General features: G+C 44.8%; 1 protein-coding gene across 6 annotated transcripts; it reads left to right on the top strand.

Annotated features, from left to right (window-relative positions):
- On the top strand, positions 1–23,094 carry PSKH1 (protein serine kinase H1). 6 transcript variants are annotated; one of them, XM_044270031.1, is made up of 4 exons: positions 1–111; positions 5,330–5,398; positions 8,916–9,925; positions 17,860–23,094. In XM_044270031.1, exons 3-4 carry the CDS (start codon positions 8,993–8,995, stop codon positions 18,175–18,177), a joined length of 1,251 nt encoding a protein of 416 aa, XP_044125966.1. In that variant the 5' UTR covers positions 1–111; positions 5,330–5,398; positions 8,916–8,992; the 3' UTR covers positions 18,178–23,094. The 6 variants fall into 6 exon arrangements, with proteins under 6 accessions (XP_044125966.1, XP_044125964.1, XP_044125960.1 ...); XM_044270029.1 differs by having other exon boundaries at positions 2–111; positions 8,922–9,925; XM_044270025.1 differs by having other exon boundaries at positions 8–130; positions 8,922–9,925.
- The last annotated feature ends 2,614 nt before the right edge of the window (positions 23,095–25,708 follow it).

Below are 25,708 nucleotides of genomic sequence, written 5' to 3'. Positions count from 1 at the left end.
GGCTCCGCTCAGCTCCGTGGGAGAAAACGTGACGTCAGGCGACTTCCGCTTTGTAGAGGTCCGCGGCGTCTTGTGAGGGCTCCTGTGTTTATCTCTGGGCTTCATGGAGCTGTACGTGCGCGGTGTGACGGTGAGGAGGGGGTAGACGGCGAGGCCCGCTTCACAGCCTGCTAGTGGCCGCACCTGTGGGCAGGTCATGTCGGGGGGCACTAGGTATTTACTGGGTGTATAATGTGGGGCTGGAGACTGTGTGTGACAGACGTCACCTGTCTGGTGGTATCCTGGGAACTGTCAGTGTATGTGCCATCACCTTACCATCAGAGGGGAGACTGGCCTAGGAGCCAGCTTAAAGGGGCTGTCCACTTTTTACAAGTGATGGCCTATCCTCAGCGTAGTCCATCACTATCTGACCAGCCGGGGTCTGACACCCCGCACTCCCCCGATCAGCTCACCGCTGCGCCCACAGACTTCACTGCCTGTGTGATACTACTTGGACTTCTTGCTACAGGCTGGTTTCACATAGTGTTAGCACAGGAGCAGACCGCCGGAGTGCATGGTATCCGGCATAGTCCCAAATGGCCGGAGAACCGCCAGATCCCTATGACTATAATGGGGTCTGCCATTAGTGCTGGGATTCGGGCGTAGAAAACCAGTTCCTGTAGAGGTTTTTGTCTGAGCAGATCCCCTCTGGTCGCAGTATAGTAAACTGTGGACCAGCCGGCCCCTAATAGGACGGTCCTTTTCTTGTCAGTGGTAGGACATGTTCTGTTTTTTTGTGGAAGGGGCATATGGACATACGGAAACGTAATGCACACAGACTAACATCAGGTTTTTTTTTGCGGACCCTTTGAAATGAATGGTTACACATACGGTCTGCAAAAAAAAAATGGAACAGACACTGAAAGAAAATACATTTGTGTGCATGAGCCCTTATATCGATGGTGTTAAGGTTGGAAGGGGTCCAGTTTTCAGTTTCCAGGCATGCGTCAGTGGTCGATTACCTGTTCATCCTTAGGGGCCATTCACACGTCCACATTATGGGTCCAGAACGGGTGCGGGCCCATTCATATATAATGGGACTGCATAAGATGTGTGCTCTCCGCATCCGCACTTCTGTTCCTCGGCCCCGCAAACAAAATAGAACATGCCCTATTCTAGTTCGCAGCCACTGACAAGAAAGGGCATTTCTATTCTTGTGCCGGCCATGTGTGGTCCGCAGAATGCAGAACGCACATGGCCGGTGTCCATGTTTTGCGGATCCACAATTTGCGGACTGCAAAACACCTCCGGATGTGTGAATGGACCCTTAGAAGACACAGCAGAGGCTTTATTTTTGGGCTCGGTTATGTGGTGAAATACTGGTTGTTTTTTATCGCAGCACCATTGAGAGTATTGCGACCAATTGCGTTTCCGTTTGGTTCGGCAGCTGTTCCGCATCTGACCGCAAAGCCCTTTAGAGGGTTGGTAAATCTGCGCAGTGGATTATCGGCGTGCGATTGCCCTGATGTCAGAGCATCTATTTAGCACGCGGTTTGAGGCGGGCGAGAAGAATCTTTGAAGATGATTCTCACTCGGGTCGTAAGTTTTGCTCCCTACTTCCATCGGGGAGACGGCACAGGAACATGTGTTGCTACATGACAAGGTTGAGGAAAAGTTATTTTCCAGAAAGGAAAACTGGCTTAGTTGCCCATAGCAACCAATCAGATTTCTCCTTTCATTTTCAAAAGGAGCTGTGAAAAATGAAAGGTGGAATCTGATTGGTTATTATGGGCAACTAAGCCAGATCTACTTTACACCAGTTCGATAAATCTCCCCTATTGTGTTTTATTGGCATTGTACTTGTACTCGCTCAATGACAATAAAGTTTAAATATATTTAGTTTTATTTTTTTGTGGTAAGGTGTACAGTACAGTCCTGGAAGCGGTGTATATCAGTCAGGGCCTCAGCTGGGTGAGATGGAAGAAATACAGAAAGCTGCATTTCTTTCAGCAGAGTGTAGTTTGCTGAAGCTGTTTGTTTAGATTCTGTTTTGAGCTGGATTTTTTTGGGACTGGTAGGTAGGTTGGTAGTGGGACCCAGCGGTCCACACACTTGCTCCCCTAGCCGGAGGCGACCCCAGGTATGACTGTTCGGATCATTACTGGGCAATAAAAGAGGCCTCAGACTGTCACTCTGGGTCAGAAAGCCTGGAAGCTAGCTGACCTGCCAGCGGTCTGAGCCTGACTTCCCCATGTGAACTGCACTGTATAGGTGAGACGGAAACAACTTGTCTAGGTGGCGCCCAGACGGACAGGAGTTTATTTTGTTTGTTTTGCCATGCTGGTGCCAGTTCGTCACCCCACCAACTGAAGTTATAACTTTGAGGCTAGTTTGTATGCAGCATAGCAGAAAATCAGCCGTTTGGACTGTTTAACCTGCAGTTAGGTATTTACTGTGTGTATAATGTGGTGCTGGAGACTGTCTGGTGGTACCCTGGGTACTGTCAGTGTGGCTCTGTATATGTGCCTTCACCTTAAAATGAAATGTAACCATCAGGAGGGGGATGTCTGGACTAGGATAATGGGAAAATTAAAAATTGGTTTAACATAAAAACAATAGGTCATTTTCTGACGACCCATTCCCAGGATTACAGTATTGGTCTCTTCTTTGGATAGGCCTTCAATATCAGATCAGTCGAAGTCTGACCCCCCCCCCCCCCCCCCCCAGTTCCCCCTTTGAAGGGCGAGTGCTGTGGCCTCTTCATGCGCTGTACACTTGCACGCCATACATTTTACAGTAGCTGTGCTGACCCCCGCCGACCACTAGTTTTTAATTATGCCAGGCAACCCTTTTGGCCCACTATAAACACTTATCCCCTATACATTTGATAGGGGGATAAATGTCTGATTGACTGGGGTCCAACCACTGGGTCCCTTGCTGGTCAACAGCACAGAGGCCTTGTGTTCCCCAGTTTGAATGGAGTGGTGATGACGCATGCGCACTGACTCTCCATTCATCTATGTGGGATTGCCATAGATAGCCAAGAGTAAAACATAAAAGAATTGCTGGATACTTAAGACCCCAAATAGGCAGATCTTCAGGGGGTTAATTCTTGACTTATCAATGCAGTCAATCATTTCATAGATGTGCCTTGCATATGCAGCTGCTAGGGACAGAACTACCAGTGTAGCAGCCAGAGCAGAAACTATGGGACTTGCAATATCAAAAGGGCCTGGTCAGTAAGCGAGGCTATAGCCGACCGGACAGGACGCTGCTTTAATCTGCCATTCCTCAGGCTGTGTAGCAGCTACAGTTATGAGTTAAGGCTTGTTTTAAAGCTGACAATCTAAGCTTTAAAGCACCAGGGTCATGGCACTAGCCAACATACAGCCAAAGATGGAGCCTTTAGAAACGGGGTTGAGAGTTCTGCAATTAAAGGGGTTATCCTGGAAAAGTTATTGATGACTTAGGCCTCATGCACACGGCCGTTGTTTGAATCCGCATCCGAGCCTCCGTTTGGCAGCTCGCATGTGGACCCATTCACTTCAATGGGGCCGCAAAAGATGCGGACAGCACTCCGTGTGTTGTCCGCATCCGTTGCTCCGTTCCGTGGCCCCGCTAAAAAAAAATATAACATGTCCTATTCTTGTCCACGCTTTGGGGACAAGAATAGGCATTTATATTGATGGCCGCCTGTTCCGTTCCGCAAATTGCAGAAGGCACATGGGCGGCTTTTTTTTTTTTTTGCGGATCCGCGGTTTGCGGACTGCAAAAAAACTGAATGGTCGTGTGCATGAGGCCTTATTCTCAGGATTATCGCGTCAGTGGGCGCCCAATCCCAGCATCCTCAACGACCCCCCCCCCCAGGTAGCCACTGTGCGCACCAAAGTTCTGGGGAGCAATGCAGACTCCCAGCAGCTTTCCAAGGACAGCGCTGTACATCCTATAGTGCAGTTATGGCGAACCTTTTACAGACCGAGTGCCCAAACTGTAACCCAAAACACACTTATTTATCTCAAAGTGCCAACACGCACTTTAACCTGAATGCCAATATAGTGTATCTTCCATGTACTTTATCATGTAGCTGTAATAGCCTGCCTACATTCAGTGCGCTGCCTGTGCTGTTCATAGTGAGCCCTGCGCTGATGAATGGCAGGAAAAGTCTAAGGCATATTGGTACACCATACCAGGGAGCGGGTGCCCACAGAGAGGGCTCTAAATGCCACCTCTGGCACCCGCGCCATAGGTTCGCCACCACTGCTATAGTGGAACTGCTTGGTATTGCAGCCCAGCCCCTTTGATTTGAATGCGGCTGAGCTGCAACTAGGCCATGTGACTGATGTACAGTGATGTCACTGAGGAAGAGGCTGCAGCACTCAAGGCCACTTCTAACAGCTGATCGGTGGGGTCCCGGGTGTCGCACCCGCGCAGATCTGATAACCTATCCCGAGGATACGTTATAAATATCTTTTTCTGGAAAACCCCTTTAAGACATATCTACAGATTCTGTTTCTGGCTGTACGTCGACTTGAACCATAACTTTTAAAGCTGACAATCTAAGCTTCCATTAATGCTTAGAAACAAGAACCCATATGTCTAGCTGCTACCCAGCCTGAGAAGAGAGCAGGTTAAAGCAACTGCCCCTCCTCATCTGGCTATGCTCAGCCAGCATTCAGGAGGAGGGGGTATGGGGAGAGGACAGAGGCCTACATCATCTCCTCTCTGGGTAACTACAGTACATGTCTCCAAGGGGAGGGGTAACATGCACTTTTGTGTTATCCATCAATCGCAGAGTATACTGATTGTCACATATGGGGAGTCTTATTTTCCAGAAAAGGATTGAGCGGACCGCTTGCTCATCTGGTCACCCGTCTGCACCCAATTAGGCTGTGTGTTGATGCCATGACCCATAAATTTACCAGCGTCCTGATCTTGGAGTAAAATCAATCCCCCCCGCACTCACACTAACATCAGTGGTGTTACACTGTCCCTATCCTGTCCTTTTTACATGAAATGTGCTATTGCTATAGAAAAGTAGTGGAACATATAAAAACTGCACATATTTGAAATTACTGATTGATGTTATTATTGTACTGGCCCAGAGAATAACAAATTATTTATGCCATGTGGTGAGGAGGGGGGGCCCGTTAACAAGTTAGCTATGGGGCCAGTCTTTGCTAGTTTCACCCCTGCAGGTACTGTACAGACTGATATAGAGGGCTCATGTGACATCTTGCACTATATTCACACTGTCGCAGCAGCAATGTGATTCCGAGTCTGTTCACCATGATGCTGCTACAACATGAAGTTTTTGCAGCACAATCTGAAATCTGTGCATTCATCGTTTTAGGGTCCCAGTTATCCCAAACATGAGGCGTTTGGACAAGGTTGGTCATTTCTACAGCCTGAGATGTGAAAGGTGAGTAAGTGATGACTATACCCAATGGTCTACAATATAGACTCTCGCATCGTAGCCATGGGAGTGTAAATGAAGAATTTGATGTTTTTATAGTTGCGTAAAGGGGTTTTCCAAGACTTTTCAACTGATGACCTATCTGATTGGTGGGGGTCTGACATCCTGAACCCCCGCTGATCAGCTGTTTGAGAAGGCACTGGTGCTCATGTGAGCTCCGCGGCCGCCTCACGGCACGCGGTGTGCTGTCCGCATCTTTTGCAGCCCCATTGAAATTAATGTATAAGTAAAAGAGTAAATCCAGCTTCCAATCAACCATATAAATGCTTTAATGAAAAACGTGCTAAAATCCAGACATGTACATCAGGTCTGCGTGTTTCAGATCAAAAAATTCTGATCCTTACTCAATAAGTAATGATTTTTTTAATCTGAAACGCGTAGACCTGATGTATATGTCTGGATTTTTAGCACGTTTTTCATTAAAGCATTTATATGGTTGATTGGAAGCTGGATTTCCTCTTTTACTTATATTTCCATTATCGCTGAGTTCCTGGCGAATATCCGTGCCTCCACTTCAATCTGGGACCAGGTGAGCCTCGACCATTGCTTTTTCTTGGATTACCCATTGAAATTAATGGGTCTGCACCCGTCGTGAAAAATTGCGGAACGGATGCGGGCTCATTCATATGGTCGTCTGAATGAGCCCTAATACTGAGACATAGTTTTATGTCAGAATTGTGGAGCAATTTTGGAACGAAATGTTATAGCCCTAGATGCGCCAATTTTGGCCACTTTTTGACAGATTTTTGGCACAGACACGTTAGTAAATCTGGGTCAGTCTGTTATATCCCTGCCCTCGTGTCTTTAATTATCCCACGGGGCCTCCACAGAGAAAATGAAGAACTGTTTGCTGCCCTTTAAAATGTATGGGCTGTTCTCTCAAAAACGAGAGGTGCTCTTTGGGGCGCTCTCTGCTGGAGGTTCTGGGACCTGAGCTTAGTTTCTGAGTAGTAAGGCCAGTTTGTTTTCTAGGTACTTTAAACAATATGTATACATTACAACCCTTTTCCACAGGAAGATTTGCGAGACAGTGGTCAGTGTAAATTTTAATGTTTAAAAAAAAAAAAAAAAAAAAAAAAAAAAAAATATATATATATATATATATATATATATATTTTTTTTTTTTTTTTTGGAGCATTTTGATGAAATTGAGCTTTACCTGAGCAGAATCGAGCATTGACAGTTGTGTTTTATAAGGAAACACTTGTACGGCGTAGAACTAGTCTGACCAGATATAAGCTTCCTACCTGTTTTATGGAACAGAAAATATTTTAACGCTGTATAAATGTTCATAACCTGCTAGACCTCACCCTGAAGCTGAAGACTGAAGTCCTTCAGGAAACTATGGCAGAAAAGGTCACCGGAGGCTTTGTCCTTATCTAGTCCAGACACATGTACATAGTAGGCATCTCTGTACTTGTACTCAACATACAGTAAAAGTATATTTGGCATCTACAATATGTGGCAGAAAAAAATTAAATAGGTGGAATTGCATTTTTTTAATTTTTTATAAATAGTTTATATGTAACCCAAAATAATAATTAAAAAAAAGTACAACTCCTTGCACAAAAAAATAGAAAACAAGTCATGTATCAAAAGATAATCACGTATTAACTTCTTAACGAGTAGGACACTTTTTTTGTTTTTTCCTTCTTTAACTTTTAAGATATATATATATTTTTTTTTTTTGTTCAAATAGCCATATAAGGGCTTCTTTTTTTTGCGGAGCAAGCAATATTCTTTTTTTTTTAACCCCTTCCCAACATCCGCTGTGCATGTATGGCGGATGTCGAGTCTTTAAAGATGGTGCCCATAGCGAGCGCCATAGCCCCCGGGTGCCTGCTGTTTAATAGAGCCAACACCCGCGGCTAATGTCCTCAATCGTCAGTCAAATGTGACCGCGGTGTCTTAGAGGGCTAAAACCTGGAAGTGCAGCAATGCTTTCCCTCGGTGGATAATGGGGAAAGCGCTCTATGCTGGTAATGAGCCTGTACTAAGCCTCCTGGCTCATTACTTGCATATAACAGTACAGGCCAGCAGGTGGCAGCACTGATCTGTAATTTACCAATTCTGTATAGAATAAAGGAGCAAATTCTATTCTATACAAATTACAATCAGATGATTGCAAGTTGGGATCCACTTGGGGACAAAAAAAAATTAAGTTTTGAACACTATAAAAAAAAAAAAAAAAAAAATTAAAATCACCCCCCTTAAATAATTGATAAAATAACATCATGGGCATTGCTGCATGTGAAAACACCCATGCTATAATTTAAAAAAAATTTTTTTAATAACTATCCCATACAGTAAATAGCGTAACGGTAAAAAAATTAAAAATATCACCCCCCCCCCCCCAAAAAAATTAATAAAAAGTGATAAAAAAATTCATACACACCTCAACGTGGTATTAGCAAAAACTACACATCGTCCTGCATCTGAGAATCTGTGCGGAAAAACTGTGCATAATCCGCAACGTGTGCAGGTAGCCTTATACAGCCTGCACCCCCCATGTATGGAGCGAGCTCAGTGTGCGAAACTGCTGCATACCACCCCTTAATACTTGTGACCTACATGTTCGTGTCTAGTGTTAAGGGGATGTCCAGGAGGAAAATATTGGTCCTATCCATCCTGAGGATAGGACATCAATATCTGGTGGGGTTCCAACAGCCAGCACCCCCACCGATCAGCTGTTTGAAGAGGCTGTGGCACTGCGGTGAGTGATGTGGCCTCTGTATAGCATACCAGGCACAGTGACGTGCCGTCCATGGTAAAGCGCTGTGCTTGGTATTGTATCCCAGGCCCTTTCACTTGAATGGGACTGTATGTGACATTACTGGCCTAGGAAGAGGCCATGGCGTCTTCAAACAACTGTTCGGTGGGGGTGCCAGGAGTTGGACCCTCAGCGATCAGATATTGATAGCCCCTTTAAACAGTAAGTTGCTTAGGATAGTTTCACACTAGCTCTTGAGATCCCGCCGTGAGCAGCGCTTTTCTTCGGGCCGATTCTCAGCATACTTGATTGGGTCGGATGGAGACTGCAGAAGGATACAGCCGAGTGTTCCCTGCCGGATCAGTCGACCAGATCTTAAGTGCTAGTGTGAAACTAGCTTTAGCGCTTTGGAATTTCTTACTGTGTTGGAAGTGCTGGAAGTTGTCCAGTAGTTATGTTTCTAGTTAGTAGACATTTGCTATCAATTAGATATGACCCAGAAAGGCAGTGCATGTTGCAATACAGGGCTGATGTTCCAGTGCTCCTGTTTGTTGGTAGATTATATATATATATATATTTTTATGTTTTCTTGTACTCGGTTACTATATCAGTAAAATTACAGTTGACTATATTCAGATATTGCCCGTACTGTATACCGAGGGTTTGTAGTTTGGATAAAAAAATACCTTTGTACCTATTAGCTTATTAGTATCTTGCATTGCTCCATGATGAATATTTTCTATTTTTTCCAAGGTGCAGTTGATGCAAGTACATCAGTTCATTCATATTTTCATACACCATGCCACATGGAAGACTGAGTTTTTCCCGTGATGGGCTGTGGGACAAGCAAAGTGCTTCCCGAACCTCCAAAGAACATCCAGTTGGATTTAGTCAAAAAAGTCGAACCATTCCTAGCCCCAAAGAATGACCAATACAAGCATTTCATTACAGACCATGGGCGAATTGACGCTAAAGGGGCCTCCCCGGCTCCTCCGTACGCAAATGGCCACCCACACAGTCACTCTGAGACCGCTGATCCCCGGAGACACAAAGTAGCGAAGTACAGAGCTAAGTTTGATCCACGAGTAACCGCAAAATATGACATTAAAGCCCTCATTGGTCGGGGAAGCTTCAGCCGTGTGGTAAGAGTGGAGCACAAGGCCTCCAAGCAGCCGTACGCTATTAAAATGATTGAAACAAAATACAGAGAGGGCAGGGAGGTCTGCGAGTCTGAACTTAGTGTCCTGAGGAGAGTGCGACATACAAATATCATCCAGCTTATTGAAGTCTTTGAGACACAGGAAAGAGTCTATATGGTCATGGAACTGGCAACAGGGGGCGAACTTTTTGACCGAATTATCGCCAAGGGTTCCTTCACGGAGAGGGACGCCACTCATGTACTGCAGATGGTATTGGAAGGGGTGAAATATTTGCACACTCTTGGGATCACACACAGAGACCTGAAACCAGAAAATCTGCTGTATTATCACCCAGGGACAGACTCCAAAATTATGATCACAGATTTTGGTCTTGCAAGTGCTCGAAAAAAAGGGGATGACTGCTTGATGAAGACTACCTGTGGAACCCCGGAATACATCGCCCCGGAAATTCTCGTAAGGAAACCGTATACAAACTCTGTGGACATGTGGGCACTAGGAGTCATATCCTATATTCTGTTGAGTGGCACTATGCCGTTTGAGGATGACAATAGAACACGTCTGTACCGCCAGATTTTAAAGGGAAAATACAGCTACTCTGGTGAGGTAGGTATTTTTTTAACTTGTTTAGATACCATGACATTAAAAGGCATATAATATTTTAATATACAATAAAGAAAAAGAGGAAAAGATGGCACCTACTGCCAGCAGTGGGACAGGGGATGCCATCTTTATGACCATCAGCCATTTTGTGTCACCCAACACTCTCTCTCAGGGCACAGATATCCCCAGCCTTCTATTAGGTACACTGAGGGGTACGGTAAGTTTTGACCATCTTCTCTTATACTGGCTTTAAATTCCTTATAATGAATAATAAAGACTCCAAATAATATAGAAATTATATTTGCTAAATGTACATCGCCTGCCAGATTCTAAGTGAGCTGTGATCCTTTAATCAGCCTTTCAGTTCCTATCAATTGAAAACGGTTTTCCAACGGGATTGTATCATCTCAGGCATTTGTGGCATATTGCTAGGATATGCCCCCGATGTCTGGTAGGTGCGTGTACCAGAGGTAGGACCTGCACCTTTCTCTAAAACAGCACCTGCAAAGTGAAGGAGAGCAGATCGCACATGCCCAGCCGCCCTCCATTAATTTCTATGAGTGTAACGAAAATAGCCTATTTCTGTTAGCCCCATGCGGCGGTGCGCTTCCCATTCATTTCTATGGTTCTGAGGAAAATAGCCGCTCTGCTGTTTTTGGCACTCCCAAATATAAATGAGTGGAGGGCGGCGGTGCATTTGTGGTCCGCTCTCCTCCACTTTGCGGGATCCATTTTAGAGATGGGTGGGGCTCACAGAGGATACCACCAATGCTTGAGATGACATGACCCCACAGAACCTAAAAATTACTGGCAGGAGATAAACTTGCCCCCATTGTTAGTCTTCTGTGTTTTCTGCATTTTCCTAAAATATACAGGCCCAGATTTAGGGCTTGTTCACACGACCGGATCTGCAATACACCCGCCGCCACCCCCATAGAACTGCCTATTCTTGTCCACAATTGCGGACAAGCATGGGACATGTTCTATTTTTTTCCGGAGCCGCAGACCGGAAGATTGGGGGCGCGCTCCGGAAATGTGGATGCGGATAGCACACTGTGTGCTGTCTGCATCCATTCCTGCCCCATAGAGAATAAATGGATCCGCACCCGTTCTGCAAATTGCGGACATGTGAATGGACCCTAAGTAAACCAATAGTTGGTATAGAGCAGGCATCCTCAAACTGCGGCCCTCCAGCTGTTGTAAAACTACAACTCCCACAATGCCCTGCTGTAGTCTGATACCTGTAGGCTGTTCGGGCATGCTGGTAGTTGTAGTTTTGCAACAGCTGGAGGGCCGCAGTTTGAGGATGCCTGGTATAGAGTGAGAGAAAAGTGCGTATCCCTGCACTGCATTTATCATCCTGCCGGAGCCCCTGTGGTAAATCTGGTGCAGGTCTAGACAGCCCCTCTAAGCTTCCGCCATCTACAGGCTTAGTAAATCTGGGCCACATTCTTATATAAAGCCTGAAGGGATGGGAATGGGAGTGGGGTGATTGGGGGGGGAGGGGGGGTGAGGCTCCTGAGGCACCAGCCATCATGCAGACTTGGTTGTATTTAGAAGGTGAGGGTGAGTCATGGCTGATCTCCAGGGACTTGTTTAGATTTTTAAATATATTTTTAATTGTTTTAATCAATAGGAAGGAAAAAATGCTCTTCCTTGTGTAAGCCATAGCAGCTGCCTGTATGCCATAAATACACAGAATAACATAGTAAACGAATCCGTCAGATTCTGTGTACCCTACTTTAACACGTGACTAGAGGACATCCTCTACATCTACAGGAAAGAAGGTTTCACCCTCATCTTTACTGTAAGAGCAGTGAGACTAGGAAACTGCCAGAAGAGGATGTGATGGTGGATTCACTGTACACGTCATATATACTAGGTTTCTGGAGAAGTGACGTTGATCCAGGGATTTATTCTGGTGGCCATATTTAGAGCCTGGAAGGAATTTTCTCCCTTAGTCCTGTTTCAGATGAGCGTGTTCTGTACGGAAATAACGCTCCATGTGTCGGCATGATTCCCCGTTATGGACACTGCTCGTTTCTCAGGTGCTCGTGACATTATACTGATTTAGACTACTTTCACAATAGCATTGTTTAAATCCGGCGTTCAATTCCGACACCGGAACTGTCTGCCGGATCCGGAAAAACTTGTGAAAACGGATTACATTTGAATCCTGATCAGGGTTTTGATCACAATAAATAAAATGCATTGGAAAAAAACTGATCCGCCATTTATGGACTTTAAAGAGGACCTTTCACTAATATAGAAACTAAAAACTAACTATACCTGTGGGCAGAGCGGCGCCCAGGGGTCCCCCTGCACTTACTAGTATGCCTGGGCGCCACTCCGTGGCCAGCACTGCAGCAAGGGACACGCCTCCTACAAAAAAATCTGTCCAATACAACAGACGGAGCTGAGACACCGGAGCATTTACCGGGCGAACGGAGCGGCGCCCAGGCATACTAGTAAGTGCAGGGGGACCCATGGGCGCCGCTCTGCCCACAGGTATAGTTCGTTTTTAGTTTCTATATTAGTGAAAGGTCCTCTTTAACTTTTTTTTAAAAAATTATCGGGTTTAACGCGCAAAAGCCGGATCCGGTTTGACTGAACACATGGTGCCGGCGTTAATGCAAGTCAATGGAAAAAAGTCCGGATCCGGCATTCAGTCAAAGTGTTCAGGATTTTTGGCCGGAGGTAAAAATACAACATGCTACGGTTTTCTGAAAAGCCTGATCAGTCAAAAAGACTAAACTGAAGACATCCTGATGCATCCTGAACGAATTACTCTCCATTCAGAATGCATGGGGATAAAACTGATCAGTTCTTTTCCGGATTTGAGCCCCTAGGACGGAACTCGGCGCCGGAAACGCTAGTGTGAAAGTACCCTTATAATGGTATGTGTCTCTGCATGACCTTGTTTCTTCAGAATTATACTCATGCAGAGACTAACCGCATTATATATTATTATAATACCATGCAATCCAGAGAAACGAGCAGTGTCCATAACCGGGAATCGCGCTCACACACTGCGCGTGATTTCCGCATAGAACATGCTCGTCTTAATGAGTCAGTTACCATCTGCCCCATCGGGGATTTTTGTCTTCCGCTGGATCGCCACAGTAGGATTATAGGTTGGAGTTGATGGACCTGTTTCCCTTTCCAACTTTACCATATATGTACAACTTAAATGCATACCTACAGATAAATCTGTCACCACTATCCCGGACTATTAATTTAAAACAAGTAGAGCGACCCCGGGCCCACCACTCGCCAGAGTTATAAAGTCTGTATTGTCGGCCTTGCAGATGCCTTTATTTTTCCCATGCACGGGAGGCTGATTGGTTCATGTGGTGATGAATTAATAAGTCTGTGTATCATAATATCGGGCACTGACGTGAATGAAGAACTTACCCTGTAGAGGCAAGTCTGTCCTAATAAACACAGAATAAGATGATTAAAGGGATGACTGATTCAGTCTTCTTCCCCTTTCTATTCACTTGCCCTGGTGTTCAGTGATTAGTAAATAATTGCAGATATCCCCAACTCTATGCGCTGGTAGGAAAAACATTCATTCGATCAACGTGTTTCAGCGTAAATCTGCATCACCAGGAGCCATTTACTATGTAAGTGCATACTCACTCTGACCTCCCCTGGTGCGGCGCTGGCACTGGTTTCCTTATGCGTTCCTACCTAAATCAGCCTATATGAATGCCGTGCCCACACCAGGGTATGCCAGTGTGTTTGTTCGCCTAGGGAGTGAGACTTGATTGTGATGACGGTAACCTATGATATATAGTGCTGCCAGTTGCTGACCTCCCGTGGCTGTGCTGACTGAGAGCGAGCCGGACAACCCTAACTAGTTTGGTAGGGGGCCATTCTTGACTGTCTATAGGTTTAGGTCCTGATCCATTTGGATTTCCCCCATACTGTATATTGGGATACACTGACAGCCACTGTTTCCATGTTGGCAGTAATGAATTCATTACCATGGTAACCGATCCGTGTACCAACTAAATGCGTTCTCGTATGTCTGTGAGCACATTTTGTAATTATACTAATTTGTATAGCCCGGGGGAGCAGTGGCTCATGATTACTCTTGTTTTACTGTGTGTTTACTAAAAGTTGTGTTTTTAATCTTCCTTTTAATGTAGGTATCTGTAGGCTAATGTAATATCAAAATGATTTAAAGGGGTTTTCCGATATTGATCACTTATCCTCAAGAGTAGAGTATCAGATCAGTGGCCCCCACTGAACAGCTGATAACAGAAACTATAGAGTGTACAGAAGCCGAAGGCTCCTTCCACTGCGTAGTGGCTGCGCCGGGTACTGCAACTCAAGTGAATTGGATCTGAGCTGTAGTGCTCCAGAGCCAGAAACTACATGGTGGATGAAACCTTCCATACTCCATATAGCTTTTGACACTGGCGGCTTCCCCAAACAGTTGATTGGTAGGGGTTCTGGTTGTTGGACCCAACCAATTGATATTGATGACCTATCCTAAGTCTCCCACCCTTAAAGAGGACCTGTCACCCCCCTGACATGCCCGTTTTAATATATTTGTGCATTCCCCATGTAATAACCATTTTGGAGCATCTATTGTTATGACTCTGTTGTGCCATTCCTTTATTATTCCTACTAGAAGTTATAAATGATTTGCTATTAGCCTTCAGTAAGGGTACAGAGGGGAGGTAACCAGCTGGGGGGGTGTACCTGCACACATGAGCATGGCAGCACTGATTGGATAGTCAGTCTGTGCAGGTACACGCCCCTCTGTACCCTTACTGAAGGCTAATAGCAATTCATTCAGAACTTCTAGTACAAATAATAAAGGAACGGCACAACATAGAGCCATAAAAATAGATGCTCCAGAATTGTTTGTCACGGCCTCTGTGGTGTTCGCCGTGACACGGTTGCCGTGCATGCTGTTGCCAGCGGCAATGTGTTGTGGTTGCAGCATGTAGGTGCCTCCTCCTTTCTCCTGGGGCCTTCCCTGTCTGGTGCCGGAGGGGTTAATTATCTAGCTGGTGGGGATGTAGGTGTGGCCATGAGGTTTATATTGCCTGTGGCTTGGTGGCTGGGTTCAGTGTTCCTCCAGCCTTGCTGTGTGCTGAAGCTGTGCTCCTGCCCGGCTCTACCATCTGCCCAGTGCTTGAGGGCCACCTTGTGGAACATCAAGGTCATCTATTTCATCCCGTTGTCTACCTTCACTTCAATACCCTTTCATATGTTTGGTGATGTTTATGTATGGGTGGTTGTTGTCTTGTCTAGTGGTTGTTACATGTCTGGTCTGTTGGTGTCTGTAGTCCAGCATGTTTGCTAGACATGTTCCCTGTATGGTGTGCCTCCGGAATGGGGTCTCAGGGTTTCCCAGAGGGGGAACCACTAGCCTCTATGCAGTGCTGCCTGGGGCCGCTGTGCATCTTGCTGCATGGGGGTCTAGGCAGTAACTGGTGTGCTGGGCACCTGCATGTGTTGTTTGTACGGTGTCCTGTTTGGCGTGTGGGCTCCAGTACTTATGCACTGGTTCCAGTCGTGGTGGCAACGGCAGGTAAGTGTCTTGTTCTGTGTTCTTACCTGTCGATCCAGTTGCTGTTTATGATCTAGGCCAGGGGAGACTCCTGTTTATACGTGTCTGGGATGAACAGGTCGACTCAGCCCCTTCCCTATTATGAGGGATTATCAGGACGACTCGGGGTCCGACGTTCCTGGGTATAAGCCGTCCTACCATCCAGATCCGCTCATATGGTGAGGATTAGGGGAGCATTAGGAGGTGATCTGCTCCCTTTTCCCGGTGCCCAGGCCTAGCTGCTTCCCCGTTTTCCCACGTCTTACGGTAGGGAGTTTTCCCCCACTCCCCACTGTGACATTGTTATTACATGGGGAATGCATGTAGATATTAAAACAGGCATGTCAGGAGCAGTGAAAGGTCCTCTTTAAATATGTCATCAGTATCTGATCGGTGGGGGTCTGACACCTGGGACCCAAGCTGATCAACTGTTTGAAAAGGCCTCAGCATTCCTGTTAGTGCCACGGTCTTCTCAGTGCTCACCAAGTACAGGGTTGTACTTTGTATAGCGGCTGTAGTTGGTATCGCGCTCAGCGCCATTCACTTCAGTGGGGCTGAGCACGATACCAAGCACAGATGCTATACAAAGTATGGCACTCCAATAAGATAGGTCATCAATATCAAGATCCCGTAAAACCTCTTTAAAAAATATTGCACTGTTTTATAAAAAAAAAATAATACAAGAAATAAACTGCAAGTCCCTCAAAAATGTAATATACTGTTCACTCTAATCACAACTGTAACAGCCTAACAATTAGGGTTGCACCAGGGTTCAAATTATCAATACTGTTTTATGCAGTTCGGTTCGATACCGGGATTGTTTTTTTTAATTTATTTTTTATTTTTAATACTATGCTGCACTATTGTGCTGCTTAGTGTCAGTTAGAGAACATGGTGCGAGCAAAGCGCAGCCCACGCCATTCTCTCATAAGTGGTCACACAGTGAAGGAGGAGGGAGAATGTCCTCCACACTGTGATCTGGCCGGCCACTGCCACCAATGAAACAACTGTGTAGATACATTGCACACCCATTATTATTATTTATTAAAGCGCCATTCATTCCATGGTGCTGTACATATGATAAGCGGTGCACATACATAATATAAAACAATTGCACTAAGCATGAACAAGACAAGTTACATACTGGTACAGAAGGAGAGAGGGCCCCGCCATCGAGGGCTTACAATCTACAAGGGATGGAAGATGGATACAGTAGGTGAGGGTAAAGCTGGTCATGGCGGTATAGAGGCAGCAGGGTTACTGTAGGTGGTAGAACTGTCTGAAGAGGTGGGTTTTCAGGTTTCTTTTGAAGGTTTCCACTGTAGGTGAGAGTCTGATATGTTGGAGTAAAGAGTTTGAGTATAGGAGCTACACAAGAGAAATCTTAAAGGCGATTGTGCGAAGAGGAGAGAAGGCGGTCTTGTGGGGATGTATCGGGAAAGCAGCTCAGAGATGTACAGAGGGGACAGGTTGTGGACGGCCTTGTATGTCTGTTAGTATTTTAAACTGAATTTGCAGGGCAATGGGGAGCCAATAAGGGGAGAGGCAGAGGAGTAATGGGGGTAGAGGTGGATTAGTCGTGCAGCAGAGTTGAGGATAGATGAGAGGCGTGCGAGGATGCTAGATGGGAGGACACAGAGGAGGATGTTACAGTAGTCTAGGCGGTTAGATGAGGACATGTACAAGCATTTTTGCACACTTTGGATTGAGGAATGCAAGAGATGTTTTTGAGTTGTAGGCGGCAGGAGGTGGAAAGGGCATGGATGTATGGTTTGAAGGACAGGGCAGAATCCAAGGCAGCAGACTTTGTTGATTGGGGACAGTGTGCAGCCATTGACTGTGATAGAAAAATCTGTTGGGGCGGCTGAGTGAGATGGGGGGAAATGATAAATTCTGTTTTATCTATGTTAAGTTTTAGAAAGCGAGAGAAGAAGGCTATAGAAGATGGGCATTGTGGGATTCTGGATAGTAGGGTGGTGATATCTGGACCAGAGACTTAAATTTGCAAGTCATCAGCAAAAAAGTGATACTGACGTCCATGGGACTATATGAGCTATCCCATGCCGAAGGTGTAGATTAAAAAGTGCAGGGGTCCTAGGACAGAGTCTTGAGGGACCCCGGCAGAGGAGGGGATGAGGAGGTGGTGTGAGAGTGGGAGACGCTAAATGTCCGGTCTGTGAGGTATGATGTGATCCAGGAGAGGGCCAGGTCAGTGATGCCAAGAGATGGGAGAGTTTGTAACAGAATAAAGAGTATAAGAAATAGATCTGTATAGGAATTTACAGATGTTGGCCTACCCAGGCTAAGCAAAAACTGTTAGTGTCTATGAAATGATGTATACTAACACTGTAATCTTTTCGATCTGCAGCCATGGCCTAGTGTTTCAAATCTGGCAAAAGACTTTATTGACCGTCTGCTTATGGTGGAGCCATCTGAGAGAATGACTGCGACCCAGGCACTTAAACATCCCTGGGTAGTAAGTATGGCGGCATCTTCCTCTATGAAAAATCTGCACAGGTCCATCTCTCAAAACCTCCTCAAGCGCGCTTCATCCCGCTGTCAGAGTACAAAGTCTGCACAGTCTGTTCGTTCCAGTCGATCCACGAAGTCAACAAAGTCTCGGCGCGTGAGAGAACGAGAATTGCGAGAACTCAATCTGCGCTACCAGCAGCACTACTATGGCTGAGCACATGGTGCAAAAGTTACAGTGGAATTTCCAGTGCCTTTTTTATTTTTTTTGTGGACCAAATGTTCCTGAACGTGCCCCAGTATATTGCTTCTTAACATCAGAGCTGTGCAGGAAAATATAGTTCACAGGCTGCATCTCTTAACCTGTTACACCTCCGAAATCTCCCGAAAATATGGCCTTCAAAAGTTGGGCGTCTGCAGTAAGTATTTCGGTACTGTGGCTACCAAGTTCCTGGAGCACTTGCTCTGTCAAGCATCATGTAATGAATGTTTAAAGAAACATTTGAGCAGCCAGTTGTGAATTTTTGAATCAAAGCATTTCTTCTGGAGCTCTGCCAGTGTCAAAAACCAACATAATATTAGTCCTCCGCAGTAAATGAAGTAGACTACACCACTTTTCCGCCATGTTAACATCTATCAGTTGTACGGTCAGTTTGGTGGAAAGGAAAGATCTGTCAGTTCTCTCGTAGAAATTCTATCAAATGCTTGACAGGCATTTTAAAAAAGTAGTCCTAGATTTCGATACTGATGGCTTATAGGTCCTTCCGTATCTGATTGGTGGGGGTATGACTCCCGGCACCCCTGCTGATCAGCTGTATGAAGAGGTGTGGTGTTTCAGTGAGCAGAATGGTCTCTTCCTAGGCCAGTGACGTCACGCTCATTGGTCACCCGGCCTAGACACCGCTCAGTCCTATTCAGTTGTTATGCAGTGTGTGCTTGGTGTGATCAGTCAGCAGTGCTCACTGGAGTGCCACCACCTCTTGGAAACATCTGATCATCAGGGGTGTTAGGAGTCAGGTCCCCGCCAATCGGATACTGATATCCTCTTGTGAAGATACACTATCAAAATGTTGGACAACCCCTTTTAATAAAGTCTATTTTCACATCATTTCTGTGCCGTTTGTAAAATCCGGACCAAAGAGAAATTTTGTATAAACTATGCAAAGAAAAAACAATGCTGCAGACTGCATACTTTTTAGCCATTTCTATAAAACACCACAGAGCTGTTTTACTTGTGTATTATACGTTTCAGTTCATTTTTATGTTTTTTGTTTGTTTTTTCTTCCCCATTTAATGTGGTCATGTACAAAATACTGAACCGTTTTCTGCCAGTTTACCCTTTTTGATTCAGGAGATCGTCTAGATTTGCTGGAACTGGACAACAGAATTTTTATTACAGTATCTGTAACATTATTTTGCCACTATTATTGACCTGGAAGTTTTGGATGAGTTGGATTTAAAGAAGTTTTGGGGATTTTGATTACCACATCAGGTTATGCCTCGTTCACACGTGTTGCATCTGTGTGTCATCCGTTTTTGACTGATGCTGCCCAACTGAAAATGAATTTCCATAGCAGCTCCTTACCAGCAGTCCGTGAAAAAGGGATGCAACATGGATGCCATCCATATTGTGCCCGTGATTTTCAATGGACGTGTTTGGTCCACATCACGGACCAATGCAGTGCATGTTTCAGTCATTTATTTTCTCACTGACCCTCAGTCAGTAAAAAAATACTGTTGTGTGTGTGTGAACAAACTTTGAAAATGTGAACGAGGCCTTAAAAGCTGTTTTACACGGGGCAATGATCAACCAAACTTTCTCTCCTGACAATTGCCCGGTTTAGGCATACCCTCAGATCAGCGTCCAGATAAGCAAATGTTTGTGGTTGATTGCATCTTTTATGCGGCAAAAAAATAATCTTTTGCCTGCAGAACGTCGCCTCATGAAAACAGGAGATGTGCTGCCAGAAATCTGCAAACCATGACCAATCAACAAACGTATTAGCAGTAGGATGATGGTGCAAGTGATCGGCGTGCCATTTTGTCAATTAGCTTGTTTCCTGCCAGATAATCGGCCCATGTAAAAGGACTGTAAAAGCGTTCCTGTCACAGTATACATGCTGTCTGATCTGCAGGAGCACGTTGTAGAGCACATGATCTAAACAGATTGATAAACTGATGATCCAGAAATTTAAGATAAATCCACTTGTTTTCAATTTGGAGTTTAGAGTCGCCATACTTTGACATCATTTTACTTAATAGAGAATGATGTAACTAGCAAATTTTCAAAAAAACGTCATTTAAAAAAATATTCCTGCATCAACCTAAAAAAAACTGTAAAGTCAACTTAAAGTCAAACTTCCATGTCATTTGAAGTCCACTGCCAGTTTTTTGGGAAGATCAATCCCTAGTAAAAGAGACCTAGAAGACAGCTCACAGGAAATAGGGTCTTGTCAAAGCTAGCCGAGATCCTGAGCCTGATTAAAACTGCTTCTTCACCGCTTTTAAAGGGAACCTGTCACCTCCGAAATGCATGTAAACCCGCCAGCAGGACCTCAGGGTAGCTCGCAGTGTGATACTAATCATACTTTTCATCCTGCAGTCCGGTGCTGCATAAGGACATGGGATCGCGCAGTAAAACAGAGGGCACCGCACATGCGTGAGACTTGGGAAAGCAAAGCCGAATTGCAGGCTGTCACTCAAAGGCAAATGGGGGCAGTGGTTACCTTGACTTGAAGCATAGAGGCCGCTGCCCCGTTGACTTCAAGCTGACATGCAAATTAGCACGGACAGAGGATAAAAGATAGTTTTCTGACCTTATGCAGCATCGGGCTGCAGGATGACGAGTATGATTAGTATCACACTGCGGGCTACCCTGAGGTACTGCTGGCGGGTTTACATGCATTTAGGAGGTGACTGGTTCCCTTTAATGATTATAAGAACCCCCTGTGTGTCTCCAAGCGGGATTTCCCCCTACTTATCTGTTCTGTGAGTGCCACAGCAGGCAGTCACAACAGTACAGTGCTGACAGATTCTACAAAAGGGATACACCCCCTGCTTCTGAATGAAATGCATATAGTTGTGCAGCTGAAACAGATAATATAGGTGAAAGATATTAAGGAAGCCCAAAAAAGACCTATTCATTCACAGTTATCATTGTACAAAGAAGCACAAGCCATAATACAATTTTTAATTTTTTTTTGTAATCTACATGATTATCAGAGTTGCTTCATTTATTTTATATTTGATTTTAAAAACCATTTAAGGGTACAGACACGTGTGGTGTAAATGTTTTCCACAGCAGAATTGTGTAGAAAATCTTAGCACCAAAGTGGATGAAATTGAAAATAATCTGCAGCAGAAATTTTAAATCCCCAGCATGTCGGTTTATGCTGTGGTTTTTCGCCCTTTACAGTGCACAGGGAGAAATCTGCAACAAAACCGAAGCAAAATCCACAACTGTGTGAACTTTTTTCGCGGTGTGTAGATGAGATTTCATAAATCTCAATCATTTTGCTTCTACTGTAAAACGCTGCAGATTTACCCCATGCAAATTCAGGGGCGGAAGATTTGCAGCGTATCCATCCACTATGGACATACTGTAACGGAATCAAAATCCCATTACCAGCAGTGCAAGACACAAAATTGCCTTTCATATTTGCATCATATATGATCAAGTATTCTGAATATGAGATTTTGTAAGTAAAAAAATACAGGATGTGTTTTTACTGCTACAGGAAATCCGAGTAAAACTGTAGGATGTACAGTTATCTGGCAATAATTTAAAGTGTACCTAAACTTTTGAATATACTGTATTTTCTGTACTATAAGACATACTTTTTAGCAAGAAAAAGTGCCTGCGTCTCACAGTCCGCAGTCAGGATGATCCAGCAGTGCCAGACCTCCCTGACTGCTTCTGCACTCATACAGCGCTCTGCTGGATCAGAGAGAGAGTTGTGCACACTTCTGTCTCCCTGCCGGACATTGATCTGTGGGAGAGGAGGCTAAACCATGGGTTAGCATGTGCAGCACAGTAAAGGACTGTGAAAGTAAAAAACAAAAACAAAAAAAAACTCTAAGCTGCAGTTACTGAGATGAAACTGCAGCTTAAGGACCTTCTATGATGTCATCGGTGGGCGGAGTGAGACAAAATGCTGAAAAAACGAGTTTTTACTAAAGATTTACCCTATGTCTGTGTGTGTGACCGCATGGACTATGTTTGTGTGCGTGTAGCAGAATTGTGTGTGTGTGCGCATGTGTCAAAGAGTTATATTTTATAATTTTCTGTTGTCTAAACCTTGGATGCATCTTGTAGACTGGAAAATACGGTACTTTAACTATTCTAAATGCCATAAAATTAATAATACACTTTTTATTTTTCACATTTTCCTTACGAAATAGACATGTGCCTATAGCGCGTTGGAATCTGTATACTTGTACCATATACAGGCAGGAGCAAGCATTGCTGTTCCTGTCAGCACCAACTCCGTTCTTCTCAAAGCTGGAACAGTGGTGTGTGCTCCTGCCCGTACATCGCTCCCTGCGGCCCCACAGTGGAGTCCGTAGCACTTTTTACAGCCCTATAGGCACATGAAAGTAGAGTACCTTTTTGTAAGAAAAATAAAATGCATTATAAATATAAATTTTATGGCATTAGAATAGATTTTGAAAAGTATATTCAAAAGGTACACTTTAACATCAGCTCTTTATCATCAGTTTTATGAAATGTGAAATTATTTATAAATCTTACCACTTTATCATTTTATAATCTATCTTTTCTATGTGTAATGCATTTGAATTATGAATTAGATGTTGCAAAATGATCTCTGTATCATAGCAAATTTTGCATGTATTAAAAGAAAATACTTTTTGTATGTGTTTTGTCTATTGTATAACATTTAATAAGTGGCAAAACTTATTCTTGAATTTTTATTTTTTTTAAACTTTGTTATAGCATTTAACATGTATTTGGCCCAATATTTGGTAAATTGTGATAGAAACAAACCTAAAATTTAATTGGACAACCATTTGTTTTATACACAATAAAGGTAATTTACACAGAAGTAAAAGGTACTTGTATGCATCTTTATTTGTGGAGATTTTCCCCATTGTCCTTTTGGGTTGGCAATACTACTACAAATGTATTTATAAAGAACAGAAATCGAGCCTCTTAAAACTTTTAAAAACTGTGCTGTACTTTTACTTTAGTTTTGTAGATATTAAAGGGGTTATCCCATCTTAGACAATGGGGGCATATCGCTAGGATATGCCCCCATTGTCTGATAGGTGCGGGTCCCACCGCTGGGACCCGCACCTATAAGGAGAACGGAGCAGAGAAAGTGGAGGCGGGCGCACTGCGCATGCGCAGCCGCCCTCCGTTCATTTCTATGGAGCCGCCGAAAATAGCCGAGCGCTGGCTCGGCTATTTCCGTCGGTCCCATAGAAATGAATGGGAGCGTTGGCCGCGCATGTGCGGTGCGCTCCCATTCACTTCAATGGGAGAGGCGGGGAGCTGCGCCTGGTGGTGGTCGGACCCTGGGAAACCCGGGGTCCTCCAGCCACAACTCTCCCCGGCTCCGTTCTCGTTATAGGTGCGGGTCCCAGAGGTGGGACCCGCACCTATCAGACAATGGGGGCATATCCTTGCGATATGCCCCCATTGTCTAAGATGGGATAACCCCTTTAAGCTAAATGTTTCTGAGTTTTTTTTAAAATAAATCTTCAACTGTTACTCTGCAGCCTGCACAATTTCACCTACATTGCAGGCTGCTCTGTACTGTTGAGTGCTAATCCCATCAGCTCGGTCTGTAGACTCACCCCCCTCTGCTTTCCTTAATTCTTGTTAATTTAAAAATGAAAATGCTCAATAAAAGCCTATTGCAAAAATGTTTTGGCTCTAAATCTAAAACGAAGAAATTCAGAACCTATATTTTTGTGTAATGTTCTCGGTCTCCAAAAATAGTTCATTGTAAAAAATAAAATAAAAATTACTCCTAGTGCCCCTTCTTTAAACCAAATTATTTTATTCAAGACCTTATTATATCCTATTTATAAAGGGGTTATATTAGTGGATACACTATGCAGCTCCCACTAACAGAATTTGGGAGGCTGCATACCGTGCCAGAAATCCAGCTAAAAAGGACATCTGGGGGAAGGGGGGGGTGTTCGGCCTCTCCTCGCAGCTCCATAAAGGCCCTGCTAGTACCTCCCCTAGCTTACCCCAATACATCTTTATCTTTGGTGGTGCAGTATTGAGGTGTTGACGCCGCTTTCCCTCCTGGGGCTCTGAGCTTGGCTGTGAAATTTTCCTCCGGCATTGGCGGCACACATGACTGCAGTGTGTGAGGTCACTTCCAGTGACCTACTCGCTTTCCAGAAGTGATGCATCCAGTGGTGTACCTACCATATAGGTAGACCATGCAGCTGCTATAGGGCCCGGAGCGCATGGAAGGCCCCACCCCCTACATCTGCAGACTTAGTTTATCAGGCATTGAGGTAGCCCGCCTACTTGTCCTCCGTTCAGTCCTGGCCGGGCCCTGTTTGCTTCTCCTATGCTCAGTCAGGGGCCCCTTCCAAACCTCCCTAATCGCCCCCCCCCCCCCCCATTGTGTACAGAAAGGGAGCCCATGCTGCTGATGTCCTGACCCTCCCTGTCCGACTCAAGCAGACAGTACTTCACCAACCACGCCCAACTCAGTGAAGCCACGCCTCCATTGTCAGTCAGGAAAAATTCTACAGCAGGAAAGAATCTCAGGTAGGAAACTAGCTGCCTGCCCCCCTCTATCCTGCTGTTACCTATCATCTCCCTCCTGGCCCCCCACAGAACCTCTCTTGTATGCCCCTCTACTACTGTCCCCACAGAATAGCTGCAACCATCTGTGGCCTCCAGCCACTATCATCTTCTATGTTCACTGAAGTCCCCAGAGACTCCTTCCCACCTTCTGTGACCCAAAGAACCTGTACCAATTTATGTGCCCCCCTTCCCATAACAGAGCCCCTGCCACCTTTTTGTATTCCTTGTCACCCCCCCTCTTTACAAAGCCCATGGAACCCTCTGTCCTCCTCCAATCTGTTTCTGTTCATCCATCAGTAACTGAGCCCCTATCACCTATTGGACTTGATGTGCCCAATCCCTTAGCACAGAGCCCTTGTCAACTTCTGCCCCCTGATCTAACAGAGTCCATGCCACCTGCTTCTTTTCCCTTTAATATAAAAGAGCCTATGCCAGCTGCTGCTATCCTCCCTCTAATAACAGATCTTCTCCATCTCCTTTTGTCTTTTTATGTTGACTCCCCTCATAGAGCCTTCAGCAGCTTCTAATCTCCCACCCACTGGAGTGTCCCTGACATCTGCCTCCTCTAACAATGCCTAGCGGCACTGACTCTGTGGCAATAATGGGACAAAAAATTGCTAATAGCTGCCCTGTCCCACTGTGTAGAGGATATGGTGGTTTTATCTGTGTACATTGTATAAATGGGATTATTTATCTGTATAGCATATTATGTTTTTTGTGCATAGTGTATGGGAGAAGCACTATATGGTGGAGTTACTGGTGTGTGCAAAGTTTAACAACATTATTGGTGTGTAACGTGTAATAGCTCATTTTTATGTGTATAACTTATGATCACGCTTTTATTTCTTGCACGTTATGACAGCAATATCAACTTATACTCGTCATTATTCATGATAAATGGCTATTTTTTTTTTCTCATGGTAAACTAAGCATCAGCAGCAAGGAGTTAAGGGGG

The sequence above is a fragment of the Bufo gargarizans genome, chromosome 10 (assembly GCF_014858855.1).
Source record: "Bufo gargarizans isolate SCDJY-AF-19 chromosome 10, ASM1485885v1, whole genome shotgun sequence".
Lineage (NCBI taxonomy): Eukaryota > Metazoa > Chordata > Amphibia > Anura > Bufonidae > Bufo > Bufo gargarizans.
This window is presented reverse-complemented; position numbering and strand designations above follow the sequence as displayed.

What these genes read in the sequence shown, in the direction of transcription:
- PSKH1 (XM_044270031.1), top strand. Translation starts at nt 8,993, where the DNA reads ATGGGCTGTGGGACAAGCAAAGTGCTTCCCGAACCTCCAAAGAACATC. An exon ending in AATACAGCTACTCTGGTGAG is followed by an intron (nt 9,926 to 17,859) that starts GTAGGTATTTTT and finishes TTCGATCTGCAG; the next exon opens with CCATGGCCTAGTGTTTCAAA.